The sequence below is a fragment of the Saimiri boliviensis genome, chromosome 11, assembly GCF_048565385.1.
Source record: "Saimiri boliviensis isolate mSaiBol1 chromosome 11, mSaiBol1.pri, whole genome shotgun sequence".
In the NCBI taxonomy this organism is placed as follows: Eukaryota; Metazoa; Chordata; class Mammalia; order Primates; family Cebidae; genus Saimiri; species Saimiri boliviensis.
This window is the reverse complement of record NC_133459.1, coordinates 64960877-64976229: the sequence shown is the minus strand read 5'-3', so window position 1 is coordinate 64976229 and position 15353 is coordinate 64960877. Positions and strand designations below refer to the sequence as shown.

The following is a 15353-nucleotide window of genomic DNA, read 5'->3' as shown; positions in this document are numbered from 1 at the left end:
CTAGATCTTGAACCCGGTTCTGACAGACTCCATTTCCTTTAGCCCCATCATAAACATGCCAGACACTTCCTAATGACATGGAGAGCATTTTACTTATTTCTAAGTCCTCTTATAAGAATGTCTCAACTCATTTTTAAAGTGTGAAATACTTGATACAGAGAAACAATCTTCCGATACTCACATATCTTTCCCAATCAATTTCCGCATAAAATCCATTTGGTGCCCCATTGCTTTTCTTCTGTAATAAATTTGAAAATGAATTTAGAAGGAAAATATTTGAATAAAAACAAAGGAACAAAGAACATTGAACTCTTATCTGCATTTAGCAAGAGCTATCAAACTCCAGCACTGGAAAGACATATTAGAGCAGCTTATTAAGGAGCCACAATGGTGTAACGGAATGGTAAATCTAGCTGCCGTGACACTGAAGAAAAGGGCCTACGTGCTTATTTCACAAAAGATTGTAGGATACCGAGGTACAGGGATATTAATGATGGACTGTTCAAATTTTATTCAGTTACTGAAGAATTAGCAGCACCTTCATTATAATTTAATCTTCTAAACCTACAGGGGATATAACCATGTGTATATGTATATTAAATGGAAACATTTTTACTTCCATGCTGCCACTATTATACAATTAGTTCTGACATATCCAAGGAGTACTCATCCAAGTCATTAACTAATCTTTTAGCATTTTTAGCACTGACTCAATTTTTCTGTTACTACCCCCTTGATAAAACATAGAGGAAGTCAGCTCCAAATCAGTTCATCCAGCTCCTAGTTATTAAAAATAATCTTTTTAAAAATGGTTTTTCTTATCAAATTTTTAAAATAGAATTTGAGGATTAATGGTGGATTTTTGTCATCTGTGTGATCTGTGCCTTCATGAGCACACATCATTGCACATCATTGACTGGATGTCAATCATTGACAGCCAATCATTGACCATACATCATTGACTGGATGTCAGCACTGCTCTCTTCCAATTATCTTAAAGTTTTCTTTGCTCCTTAGTACAACCATGACACATGATCACAAGCACTTGAGTAAGGATGTAGCATCACCCAAATAGAAATTACCAAGATTTTCTATGTCTTGTGAGCAAAGGACAAAAACACAAATCAGGTTGGTAATGGAGGGTCCACCCAAAGACATTCTTATATTTAGCACATGGAGCAAGGTCATGTCACTATGCATAGCAGATCTCAGAACAACACACATCAAATGGTGATGCATGAGGCTTGAACACAGGACCTCTAATTTTGCAATCACAAATAAAGATCACTTGAACTGCAATGTAAACAACTAATACCCAATTTGACAAATAGGTGGAGAAATAAGCTTTTTATGTGTGCACAAAGGATCACTAGATGACCCAGAATAACCATCATCATTGAGTAACAGTGAATGTCGACTGGGCATTCTATGGACTAGCAGGGCTTTGGCAAGGGTAAATAGCGCACAAGAAATAGCTAATGTGTTCGTTCCCTCTGTCTTCCAATATACTACCACTGCACTTGAATTTACAAATATAAGAACTGGGCCATGCCTTCACAGATCAGCATCCAGGGACATAAGATATGTGACCATCTCCCTCTTTGCCCCACTCCTGACAGATTATTTGTATGCAGACTACGTCATTTAAATCTTCCCATAGAATTGCCTTTGTTGAATTAGTGCTTAAGTGATATTTTTTCTGCTTTGAAGAAAGGTCTTTGTAAAACCTTTGTTCAAAGGTCATATCAACTCTGCCTGTGTATACCTTATGAAGCCGCTATTGAAAACTTGTCCATTATATAATGTGCCACTTAATAAAAATTCTTATTTCACTTGAGAATAAACAGGGTTCCTATTTTCTCTTTCTCATGCTTACTTTCTCTTTTAATTCCCTCTTCACCAGTCTTTTTGTTTACGACTTCTTTGCAAAATGCTCCACTCTTTCTTAGAAAGCATATGCAATGAACATGTTCAATACAGACATTTGATTTACAATGACAGGAGATCAAAAGAACTAAGTAGCTTCCAGAGAAGTAAACTCATGAATTTTGTGATTTAGGATTTTTACCCCAAACCAGAGATTAGATAAATTACTGAGTTCAACATTTTCAAAGTTCTATAGTTTGTGTCCATGATAATCTCATCTTCATAACTAAAGCCCTTAAAAACCAAGATGGTTTATATGTTCAGCTAAACAGTTTATATATATATACATATATTTGTGTGTGTATGTATGTGTGTATATATATGTGTGCACATATACATATATACATATACGTATGTGTACATATACACATACACACACATATACATACACACACACATATACTCACATATAGAAATATACATATACTATACATATTCACACACACAGATAAATATGTATAGTGGTTTTTCTTTCCTTCTTTACAACATATATCTAACATTGTAGAAAAAAAGGTTTCTAAATTTAAAGATCTAGGCAGAGTGAAAATTTCCCAGTTTGCATGAAAACCAAAGGAAGATTGAGACAAAGGGAAAGCAAAACCTGTAGAAACTTTTTCATCAAACATAGGGACACTTTAAAAACAAATACTAAAAACAAACAACGAATCATAACAATACATTATTTTTGGCAGATATTCAACACACACACACACACACACACACACACACACACACACACACACGCATGGCTTTATTAGAGGAATTTGGTCTCAGTTATGCAAGTGGATTCTTACAAATATCTGTGGTTTCACCAGTGAAAATTATCAAGTTAAAGCTATGCCAGAGCCTACATGGAATTCTTCTGGCCCAAACCCAAGAAAAAAAGAATTCTTTGTTGGTTTAACCATTGAGAAAGGTGCAGCTGTGGTACTAGTAATAGTGAAGATAATAACTCTACTGATTTTCAAATGGAAAACTTTGAAGAAGAAGCAAGGAAGAATATCAGTTAAGTGGGGAAACGCCACTTAAAAACCAGACTTAATCGTGAAAGACATATCAGTTATTTGCCAATATATAAACAATGATTTTTCTGTTGGAATTGTAGTTATATAGATTTTTACCTCTTCCTTTTTTTAGTATTTTTTAAAATTAAAAAATCCTACCTTTAGAATAAGTAACTTTTATAACGTGAATATGATTATTACAGATAATTGAGGCTCACAGTGATGCTAATCATGTCTTCATAGGTATTTTACTTGGTTAGGCATATTATCTGTTCTTAGGTAATATGATGGGCTCAATAGGTAAATATAGTGACAATTATGTTCAATCATACATTCATCAAAGTTCTCAATTTCCACTGGGAATGCCTCTGGTTTTCAAGATCAGCTCATGGCCAGGTAATGATCCTTGGGTAAAGCGTGTTAAAGATACATGATGTACTGCCTAAATACTATGTTTTCTCCACCAAGGTAGACTTGACTCACTTTGTAAATAATTCTATAGGACAGCACTGCCCAATAGAAATATCTGTGAAGATGGCAATGTTCTACCTGTGTGCTATTCAAGATGGTAGCCACTAGCCACAAGTGGCTATGGAGTACTCACAGCAACTGAGGCACTGAATTTTAATACCTAGTCACACGTGGCTACCATAATGTACAACACTTCTATAGCTACTACAGAGTTTGGGCTAGGGTCAGCATCCCTGACTCAATGTCCTTCGGTTAAATACACTGGTTCCTACAAATCATGCCAAATTCCTGATGTTATTGAGATAGTGTTTATCCTAAGAAATGACTACTCAATTTATGTGGTGATATTTTTATTATAGCCAAAAGCTTCTTTATAGATAGTAGATTCTTTTTAAAGTTTGAATTCCTTTCCTTTATCAGTGAAACAGGAAACACACATCTTTTATGTATGATTACTCTTTAAAAGTACATTCAGATGTCAGTCCATAAAGTCTATATGGTTAATTTAAAAATTGGTCCCAGATATTCAAGAAATAATCTGGAAATACCTAAGAGTTTTCTTAAATGGAGCAAGTGGAAACTACTGTGTTTTCCGAGTTTTAAACTGGGATTTTACTCACTGTTTCCTACAACCTTTTGGAAATTTTAAACTAAAATCTGTTTCCTTACCGAAACTTTTTTTCCTCCTTCACGCGCACATTCTGCTTTGCTATTGTAGGGTGGTTCGTGTGGGCTGGGCTGCTGGAATTGATTGTTTTCATGTAGAAAAAAGTGGTTAAAAGATCTGCCTGTTCTTCAAGACACATATAAAGAATTACATGGAGTCAGCAAACATACCATAGAAGAAACCAACTCTAGGCCAAATCATACGGCCTACCAATCTTGGCAGGGTTCCTTAAGCAAAGAGTGGACTTTGGGGCCCATAATGAGGCTCTATTCAGCAGGCCAGCTTGGTTAGGCCACGAGAAGACAGGAGGAGGAGGAAGATGTGTCCCAGGCTCTAGGGACCAGGTGGATCGATTTCTCATACAGCCAGCAATTAATTTACACATAGAGAACAGACACGAGGACACACAAGAAGAGACTGAATAAAAATGGTTGTATTTCTAATCTAAGTAAGAAAAGTTCAGTTTAGCTTCACCATATTTTCCCTTGGGTCAAAGCCTTCCTGTGGGTTGCCAATACACACAGCACACACAGCTGACAGCTCCAAATCTGTGCCCTTTCCTGCGCACCTGCTCAGAATGATCAAAACTGACCTTCTCACAGCAAAGGCTATGACCCTGATGCTCCCAGTCTACGTGTGGAAGGAAACTGGAACTGCTTAGAAAAAAGTTAGTTTGCCCTGCACAAATTAGAGTTTGTGTCTGGGATAGGATGCATTATCACACACAGCTGCCTGAAGTCTCAGACACCATGACAGACAGCTCTGCCAGTGATGGGTACATTCAGCCAGTGGGGAGCAAGGCCCACCTGCATGCATGCAGCCCTGCCGCGAAGCCTCTATAGGTTAAACCTCAGAAGCATTGCCACCAGAGATGAGCTTTGTTAGATTTTGAGAAACTGGCATTAAATAAACAACAGTACATTAAAGCCTGCGTTTACCAAGTAGTTTATAAGCACTAGGTAGGTGCACCACCACCTGTAGTTTGGGGCACGACACTAATGAAAACATACGTTTCAATACCTGACATTCAAAAGGCAATCATTTGAAAGCTGTATCAGCCAAAGCGGACTGAGTCTATAGAAATAAGGCCTGAAGAAATCTGAGTTTGAAAGAAAATCAGGGTGGTATCTCTAAGAACTGAAAGCAGACAGAAACTCAGATAGCACTGGTTTCCAAAATTCAGTGACCAGGGTAAACTTGGAAAACTTGGAGAACATTTCTAAACGGTAAAACCAGCAGCTGGTAATTTCCCATTACCTATAAAGCCTGTTTCTGAGGAAGTGCATTCATTTTGAACGTAGCCTTTTCCAGAACAGGGCTGTGTTATTTCCTAAGAAATCAAAATTGCCTAATTTAGCTTTCCTAATAATCATGATCAGTGATATTTATGGCATTTCTAATTAAGTAACAAAGTGGGCAAAACTGCTAATAAAGAAATTCATATGACTTGGAATGGTGAAGGGCTCGGGGAACTCAGGCATGAAGCCCTGGCCTGGGGGGGCTGCATCCCCAGAATAACTGCTGGGTTCATTAACGCAGCACATACTCATCGTTGCCTGCCATGTGCCAGCTGCTGTACCAGGTGCCGAGGTGCACATTCTACCAGAGATTTAAACTGATGCTGCTCGGAACACAGAGAACAGTAAGGCAGCAAGGGGGCCTTAGAGACAATGAGCGGGGGTTTGGAGAAAGAAAATAAGGGCAAGACTGAGAGCAGCAGGGGTAGGGAAGCAAGAAATAGCAATTCAGTCTGGGAGCAGCAAGGATAAAAAGCAGAGTAGCTAACAGAGCTTTGCAAAGTTCAGAATGGAGGGGACCAGAGAACCCAGGGAGGGGACCAAGCTGGAAGCAAAGAAGAGACACAGAAGCAGAGTACCTGAGACAGAGTTAACGAGAGGGCTCTGAGCCAGAAGCAAGAGGTGAGGAGAAGCTGGGTCTTCTGGGTCTTTTTTTTCCCCTGCTGAATAGAGCCTTGATTATAGTGTTACCCAATGTCTGATCAATTTCAGCCTATTTTCTTAACATTTCATGGTGAGAACCACATGAAAGCAAAAGCACCCCAAAGCTAAGAACCTTGAGTCAAGTGTGGAAGAAAAATTCCTGCAATAGCTGCAATTAACACCCGGTTTAGGTATAATATTATGGAGGGTGATTTAAAAAGTTTTTTTAACCATCAGGTTTATTTTCGTTCCCACTCCAATGAGCTTAATGTAAGTCCATTTTTTTTTTTCAGTAACAGCTGTTCTTTTGAACCTTCTGAATAGGCATCTGATTTAGATTTTAAGGAAGTCATTTTAGGAGTCGGTGCAGACTCCCATAAGCACAACTTGGGTACATCTAAGCCCGTGCACCACAGACTTTTTTAAAAAAGCAAGAATTCTGGCGGCCAGCAAGGAATTAGAGTTAACTGTTAAATCTAAACCCAGTGGACAGATTTTCCTCCTTCAGGCTGTAAATTCAGGCTGAAGTGGTTTTCAAGACCATCTCCTACTTTTGAACTTAATATAGAAAATGTATGCTACTAAAGGGGAAACGCTTCTTTCGATTTGCTTGGATCCCAGCTTCATTACAACTTTGTGGCCTCTGTTGGAAAAAACGTTCTCCCATAATGAGCTTTTACATAATTAAATTGGAAATGAAATAACAGTTGATGGGAGCAGCGCCTGCATGAACTGTCTGGCTTGTGACCCACTATCTGAATGACTAGTTTACCTGCCTGCTCTGGGGCAAAGATTTAGGTAAATGCTATAAAATAAGTCTAGCTTGACCAAGACTACATTTATGTCCCATGAAATTATTATAGAAAATTACAACAGTGAGAGGTCTAAAAAGTCATTCGAGCTACTTGTTTCCCTACAGGAAAAAAGAAAAGCGGGGAGGGGGGGGCTTCAAGAAATTTAAACATAGCATATTTTGAAGCACAAACTCAATAAAAATGGTCATTTAAATACTTACAATTCCATCTCTATCTGGTGAACCTCTGTAACAAAAAGAAATTGATACCTATTATGAAAAGTAATCATTCCTGCCTCATAGACTAAAGCGCAACAGTAAGAACCATTAACCACCACCCTCCCCTTGCCCGGCTTTCCCGCCCCAGTAAACCTGGCTAATGAAAACTAAATCAAAACGAATTGATTGAGTGATATTTAAGTGTGGGATATGTGTATGAGGGAAGGAAATTCTCATTAAAAACTTGCAGCACAAGTGGGTAGGGTAGTGCATTGGTCCACTTTTGAGAGGTGAGTTCGTTAAGGAGACTGTCCCAGCCTAGCTGGCTCCATTTAAAACTATCACGAGGCAAGTAAACCAATTTACTCTCTCATCTGTGTATTTTTAAGAGATGGGGTCCCACTATGTTGCCCAGGATGGCATGCAGTGGCTATTCACAGGCATAATCAAAAGCATACTACGGCCTTGAACTGCTGGGCTCCCGTGAACCTGTATCTCAGCCTCCCGAGCAGCTGGGATTGCAGGAGCCCAGCCCTTGTATCTTTTCTTCTGTGAATGGTCCAGAATTGCCTCCTATGTGATAAAACTTCTGCGATATTTTTTGAACTTCATTTTGAAAATTGTTACTTTCCCCCCTATTTCTATGTTTACCTCTCCTTCCGTTATAGAAGAGCAGGAAATGGAGAACAACATTTTGCTAAATGGCTCCCCCTGATGACTAAAGCCCAGGGCAGCTAGTCGACGGTGGCACTATGCTACAGTGGTCAAGAGCAAGGGCTTTAGAGTAAGAGGAAGCTGGGTGTCCAAACAGTCCTGTGACCTTGAACACTTAAGCTCTCTAAGCCAGTTTAAACAAGATAATATAGAGAGAGAACTTACAGTGGTTCCTAACACAGAATATTAAAACTATGAGTTAATTATAATTTCTTTTCTCTTCACTAGGAACACAAAGCTGCCACTTGCAGCCGCACTGGACTTTAGAGCAGTGTAGGAGTGGTATTATACGTATTTTAGGAAACTGGATGAGAGGAGCAGAGGGAGAAACTAGAAGGTAGTCACTGTAATTTTATAACTGTAAAATTCAGTTTTTTAAAAATGTAATTCAGTTTTTAAGAGGCTTAAAAAAAAACCCAGGGATATGTATTACACTTGGAAAGGGACCTGCATTATTTGGGAGAAAAACTTAATAAGTGCTTGAGGTGGACTGTGATGTCTTGAGGAGTTTGGCGTTTGGTTGGAACTGTTCTTCAGAAGGTGTGACCAGGTAAGAAAATTATTGCTTCATGGCAGAAAGTCAATCAAAGGAGAAAGAGAGAGAGAGAAGGCAATGCAGAGTTGGTGGGATGCCATCTGGACTCCAAGGTGTGATTCCTTCTCCACCAACACCCCTTCAAAATTAGCAGGATATTCTACTTGGATGATAATACACTTGATAGAGTGCATCATTTTTCATAAAGAGTGAGTTCTGTGTCCACACAGATGCACAGGTGAATCAGTGATACAGAGGCAAGACACAGAGAAGATCCTGATATTGAAAGACCATGGGAATTGACAGAAATCTTGGGGCTTTTGAACATTATCCGGAAATTAACCAGTTTGAAAAAATTGTATTTAAAATAGAACGACAGGAAGAATCTCAGCTGACAAAAGTGCTTGTAATAAACTAAGTGCTTGGTTAGGACCAAGAGATAAAAATAATGAAGATACGTTCGTCACAAAAAGAATAAAGTGGGCTAGTAAATCCAGTGGGTTATCATGGCCATAGTAAGCCCAGGGTAGAAGGAGGACACTGAGGATAGGTACCGATCCATACTCATCAAAACCAATTCTCTTTTTTATATCTGTATACTGAGTTTGTCTTTCTCTTTTCTTTTTGAGATGGAGTTTTGCTCTTGTCACTGAGGCTGAAGTGTAATGGTGCAATCTTGCCTCACTGCAACCTCTGCCTCCCAGGTTCAAGTGATTCTTCTGCCTCAGTTTCCAAAGTAGCTGGGATTACAGGCATGAGCCACTATGCCTAGCTAATTTTGTATTTTTAGTAGAGAAGTGGTTTCACCATGTTAGCCAGGCTGGTCTTGAACTCCTGACCTCAGGTGATCCACCCACCTCAGCTTCCCAAAGTGCTGGGATTACAAGCATGAGCCACTGTGCCTGGCCAATATACTGAGTATTTCTTACTAGGACTTCAACTTACTAGGACTTAATATCTATACATATGAGTATTTCTTACTAGGACTTCAACCTCTGCTAATGGAGCTGAGAGAGAGGAGAGACTGCATTAACTTTTGGGTAGGATGTGTTCAGAGTCACTGATCCATGTGGGGATTCTTTGGGAACAGCAAGAAATAGATGCAGCAGAAGCTCAGAGATTGGCCTGGCTGTGGTGTCGCCCACTGTGGATTCAGGTATAAGGTCTTATCAGTAGGGGATCTTAAATGGGAGGCATTGACCTCATGCTGATTGCAGCTGTTGGGATGGTCTTAACAATTTTTAATCAGAGAAACTGTGATTGTACATAGCAGCATTGGAGTCCCATTCTGATCCTTTGTCTTCTCTACTGATGGAAATGTGGCTTATGTGTCCTAAGGAGTCAGTGAGCATGGTGGCTAAGGGTACTGGCTCCAGTGCCAGACTACCTGGGATCAACCAATGTAGATTTCTTAGCTGCAGAAACTTGAGCAAGTTACTTCACTTCTTTGTTTCTTAGTTTTCTCATCTGTAAAATAGCCATTGTAACAGCGTATATACCACACAGAGCTATTAGAGGATGCAATGAGCTGACGTAAGTGAAGAACCTGAAACGGTACCTAGAACATAGTAAATGCTTACTAGCATTTTCTAGAATAATAATTTTTTTGCAATATGACCCAGGACAGGGAGTGAAGAGATTTTAGCAGCCTCAGACACCTGGGCATGCATTCTAATTTCACTTCCTAACCCTCTCTAATGAGGTGTTATGTTGTATTTTAAAATGATTTTTTTCTTTTTTCTTGGCAGACTTAACTGTATTTGCTGATTTCTATTTTAAAAAGGATCCCTAAAATGCAATAAAATATACATTTTAAAAACCACTAATGAAGTATTAATATTTTAATTCCAAATACACATACCAAAGGGGGAAAAAAAAAAGAATCATCTACCACGGACTTTTGGCATCTATTTTAAAGTTTCAGTCACCTTTTGTAACTACTGTCTTTTTTTTTTTTTTACCCTCCTGTCTGTCTGGATTTTAATTCTACCCATTGACATTTTTTCTTTTGGGTGATAAAAGCACAGACATTGGATTTTAGACTAGAATATTGGCTCCAAGTCTTAGTTTCTGGGTGGCCTTCGAAATGTTACTTAACCCCTTTTGGCACTGATATCTCATCGTTAAAATTGATGTAATACTACTAACCTTAGTGAATTACTGGGAAGACTAAAAATGTTACTAGGACAACATAGGTCCTGCACAGGGTCTGCCACTTAGCACAATCTCTCTCCCTTCCTCTTTCTATCAGCTGCTGTAATGATGATTAAATCAGGAAACTCTGGTCCTAACCTCACTGTATATCTAAGGAGGTTCAATCAGCTGAAGTTGGTGCTGGTGTCTATGCTAGGAGGTTGCTTAGCAACTCATAGTGAGCCGTAACATCGCTGTAAACAGTTTGCATCAACAAGGCTTCAATGATCGCAGACAAACACAAGCATTTACTAAAGCTGAAGGGATAGCAAATTGCTAGAGCACTTTCCCAACCCCTTTGCATTTATCCTGATTTCTTTTCCAAGAATGATATGTGATCCAATTAGAGAGTTAATGAAAGCATTAAGGAGTTCATAAAAAGCAAAGGCTTATATTAAACATACTAAACAGCTTGTCCTTTGACCATCACTGATGGTGGAACCAGCTTACATCTATTTTGCTACCACGTAAGTAATTTGGGACTCTCAAATGATAAAAAGTTAAGGAAGGACACTTGGGATTCTATAAACAAATGTCTCGTTAGAGTGCATCAGATAGCCGTGAGGAATAACTCAGTTATTTTCATAACTTTAGAAACAGTGATGGAAGAACAGTGCTTTGGCCATGTGTAAATTAGTCCAGCCTGCCCTGGAGATGTTGTTCAACCTCTTTTCTCTCTCAAGAGAGTTTTTTCCTTTCTAACTTTCCTCACATGCCAGAAATCTCTGGTGCAGTCAGTTACAGACATTGTCTTCATTCAGAAATGGATTTGGTTTCTGTTAACGATGTTCTCCTGAGATCCATCGTGTAGCATCCCCCACAACACCTGGCACATTGCAGATGGTCACTATACGAGCCTATAATGTCTTCCCTTATACAACTCTTATAGCGTCTGGCCCTTTAGGGAAATTAGATTCCATCTGTGTAAATTTCTTTGTTGTTGTTTACAGAGGTAGAAACTGAGGCCCAGCAAAGAAAAGGGTAATTCCCAAAGCCATGGAGTTCTGGCAGTGCTGGGACTACAGCCGGATCTCCTCAGCCAGTGAAGGCACTATCGTATAGTCTGTGTGGCAAATGTTTAGAAAATGGCAAACTTGTTAAGAAACAATGTAAATTGCATAATCCTCAGAAAAATATTCCTAACTTAATTATTGAGAAAAATTTGTAGGACAACAGTAATTTCCATGAAATTCCAGCAAATGTAATTTCCATGAAATAAATAGTTACAGAAGAAAATGTACAAAGAAAATACAAGAACTTAATATTTGGCATCTAGACAAAAATAACTTTGTTCCCCCAATCATTTATACTCTTTGGCTTAAAAACTTTCAAGGTTTCCAGGTGGCCCACTGCCTATGGGAGTAGCCCACACACCTCAGCCTGCTACTTAAGGCCCTTCCTATCTGGTACTGGTCTCCTTTCCAGCCTTGCCTTCCATTGTCACCTTTACCTGTAACCCCCAAGTAGACAAACTGCCCATTTTTCTTGTTGGTATATGCCTAGTGGACTTTTCTACTTTTCTGCTTTTGCTTTTGTTATTCCCTTTGCATGAAATATACATCCTCATCTTCTTGAAGGCCGAGCTCAAGTCTCCTCCCTCCCTGAAGTGTCAGTGATCATCAGTCCAAATATGAGCTTTCTCACCCTCAAATTCTCATGAAATCCCATCTTAGTTGCTTGTAAGGAACTTACCACATATTAATTTGTATCAGTAATAAGAAAAGTACCAGCAGCTGCCATTTGCTGAGCATTTACTAAGTATTAGGTACCATATTAGGCATTTCAAATATGTTACCACATTAGGTGTATAAATAATACTTTAATTTGTGTAGTAGATATTTCATCTTATGAATCATAAACTCTCAAAGGACAAGGGCCCAGGGAAATATTCAGCATCTTGTGATAAGATTTAGGCATGATAAAAATATACATAATGAAAAGCTAAAGGTGAGAATGTGGCTTTCTTGATTTTCACCTGTACCCAAACAACTATTGCTTTTCCCATTTTCTAACTTTCTTTCAGAGATTCTAGTCAAATTAAGGGCATAATGGTCTCAGTTCTGGTGTATAACAAACCACACCAGATCTGCATTTCTACCTGGTCACAACCACTTGTAGCTGGATAGTTGTGCCCTCCTTACACTGGTCTTGTGCTGAAGTCTCAAGTTCCTGGCCAGTGGACTTCACGTATTTAAGTTACCTGCTTGGCTCCAAAAGGCAACTGAGATTTTGTGTCAGAGCCAAATACTTCTGCAGGAGAATTCAAGATGGTCAAATAAGTGGAAGGAAGTTAGAGGGGGAAAAAAACCGTTATGTCATTGGACATTTTCGGGGTCTGTCAGTGTCTGTGGGCAATTAATTTCCTTGAACATGATCATTTAAACATGTAAGAGCACCCCCATAGTTGTTTCTGGCATTTTTTTTCTTGTTCACTGCCAAATATTCAATCATTCCTGAATTCTGTTGATTTACAATTCATCTTGTACAAAATCTCGGCATCTCAGGTAAGAGCTTTGAGATGTTCTCTAGTCTACATTTCTATGTCTGGCTGGGTCTAATCTATCCAAACAGGTGTTTTGTTGTTAGTTCAGATCATAGGGTCAACCCTATCTGTGAAAATGAATTCTTTTTATCTTTCACAAAAGTAACAGTCACATTTTCTGCCTCCTGAGACTGCTGGGAAGTATGATGATCCAAAGGAAAAAAAAAAGAAAGAAAAAAACATGATAAAAAAACTGAACACTTGAAAGATTTTTACCATTTTAGCATAAATCCAAAAACTGTTTATATTGAATAATTACAATTTATTCAGAAATGGGGAAAGCAAATAGTACAGAATATCCGAGAAAACTGTGCGACAATCTTATATTGACTGTGACAAAGCATCTCTTATGCAAATAGCTTCTTTGAGGCGGCAAACTCCTAAAGTACTTACGTAGAATCAGTGTCCTTTTCTTTCTTCCGTATTCCAAAGGCCTTCCTTGTACGTTTTTTCAATCCTGTGGGAAAACAGCAAAGGGTCAAAAACTCAGCAACATTCAAGTGAACATATTTTGAAAGTTGTAATACACCATTTAGACTTCAACGTTCAAAAAGCAATGATGTTTCTTAAGTTCTATGTATAGCTATGTGTGTTTGCATGTGCACAGGATTCATTATTACATTTTTCAATAGATATTTATCAAGGACTTCACACTATAAATTCTTAGCATATAAGCAACGTAAGGATGCATGGGTACAGAAAAGATTGCAAGTTTTTCTTAGACTACTGTTATTCATCACCCAAACTGGGGTTCTGCCAAGAAGCCAAATCGCAGATTTAGAAGAATAACCATTTTCAGGTTAGACATATTCTTTGGACTGAGATAATGCCAAGACACAGATCATGTGACCCATATCAAGAGAATTGCACAGATATGACACATCTTTGTGTCCCTTAGTCCCATCTTATCTTTTACTACTTCCTCCAATCTATGTCTGCACTGAATTATTAACCATACTCTGAACACACCCCGACGTTTGCACTCCAGTATCTCTTTCTCTCTTGTGTGGTCCTTTCTTGTGGTTGAAATGCTTTCCCTACTTTGTGGACATTTAGAATTTCAACTCATCCCTTAAGGCCCAGGCTAAATGCCACTCCTTCTGCAGGGCCTCTCAAACCTAGAGGCATAAGACACTGACTATTCTGCGCTCCCCTCAAAATGTTGCTCTTATATGTATTATGATACATCACCTACATAGATACCACCTATTCCTTCCTATGTCCATTGCCCTAGTAGGCTGAGATCCTTTCTTGAACAAAGGCCAAGGCTCCCTCATTTATAAGTCCAGATAATATTTGTGATTTAAAATATCTTCCAGGAAGCACCATTACAGCAGCACTAACTAGGAAAGCCCTTTTCTTCCATCCTGACAAGCCAAGCCCAGTCTTGCTTCTTCCGTACTTATCCTGTCAAGGTTGTTTGGGTTTCCCATCCCCGACATGTTCCATAGTTACAGACATGGCTTGTGCTTCTGTTAGTATTATTCAAATATACTAAATGCTTATATATTCAAACCTTAGACTTGTTGTTGGTAGTTTGGAAAGTCTTCTTGAGAAAATGGATCTGAGGGTCACTGGTATTTCAGATTTGTTTGGCACTACCAGGTGGGACAAAGGGAAAAACAAGGACAGAATCAGTGAGTTGATGATATGTTCTTCCAAAACATGTGAGTCAGCCCAAACCTCTCAGATTATCTGAGTCATTCATTATCTGCCTCTTAGGATACTACTGAAATACAGTCTTCAAAATGTCTTCATTCTGTCTAATTTTGCATTTTAATAGTCACCCATTTAAGACATTTCTTTAAAATGTCAATTTTTTAAAAAACTCCTCCTACATAAAACTATTTTCTGTTACTCTCCACGTTATGTGGAGAGTACATAACGTGGAGAGTAACAGAAAATAGTTTTATTGACATTTAAAACTACCCACCCATAATATTTAGAAACACCTTCTCCCCTGTTGTTTTTAATTTTTTTTATGAGAAACTTCTTTCTCACCTCTAATTGTCTTATTCTGTTGTAAGGACAAAGTATCATAGTTATATAATCATCAGTCTCTCCCTTCAATTTTCTGTGGGTTTCAAGTCTCCTAATTGGCTTCTTTTTGCTTCTGATTTAGCTTTGAGTTCACAATGAATGCCATACTCAGCAACCACTACTGGTTTTTACAGGACTATAAAACCAATGCTATAATCATCTTATGTTTTCAAGTGCTTTATTTCCTGTAACTTGACCTATGAGATAAGAGATAGCATGCCTTACCAAATATATCAGAAAATACCCACACATTCCAATACTCTTTGTATTAAATTGGTAACAGAATAGGCAATAGTTGTTTTCCATAGA

At 38.5% G+C, this 15353-nt stretch overlaps 1 protein-coding gene across 19 annotated transcripts in view; it reads right to left on the bottom strand.

The window, feature by feature from the left end:
• SGIP1 (SH3GL interacting endocytic adaptor 1) overlaps positions 1–15353 on the bottom strand; it is a 219875-nt gene that overhangs the window by 106321 nt on the left and 98201 nt on the right. For 7 of the 19 annotated variants that reach the window (XM_074380974.1, XM_074380977.1, XM_074380984.1 and 4 more), the window contains exons 2-5: positions 13398–13461; positions 7024–7048; positions 4071–4142; positions 182–238 (exon numbers count right to left, since the gene is read on the bottom strand). In XM_074380974.1, the coding sequence (XP_074237075.1) occupies positions 182–238; positions 4071–4142; positions 7024–7048; positions 13398–13461 (218 nt within the window). Of the gene's footprint in view, positions 1–181; positions 239–4070; positions 4143–5944; positions 6029–7023; positions 7049–13397; positions 13462–15353 lie in introns of all 19 variants that reach the window. The other 12 variants (XM_074380978.1, XM_074380979.1, XM_039474201.2 and 9 more) reach the window with 2 other exon arrangements.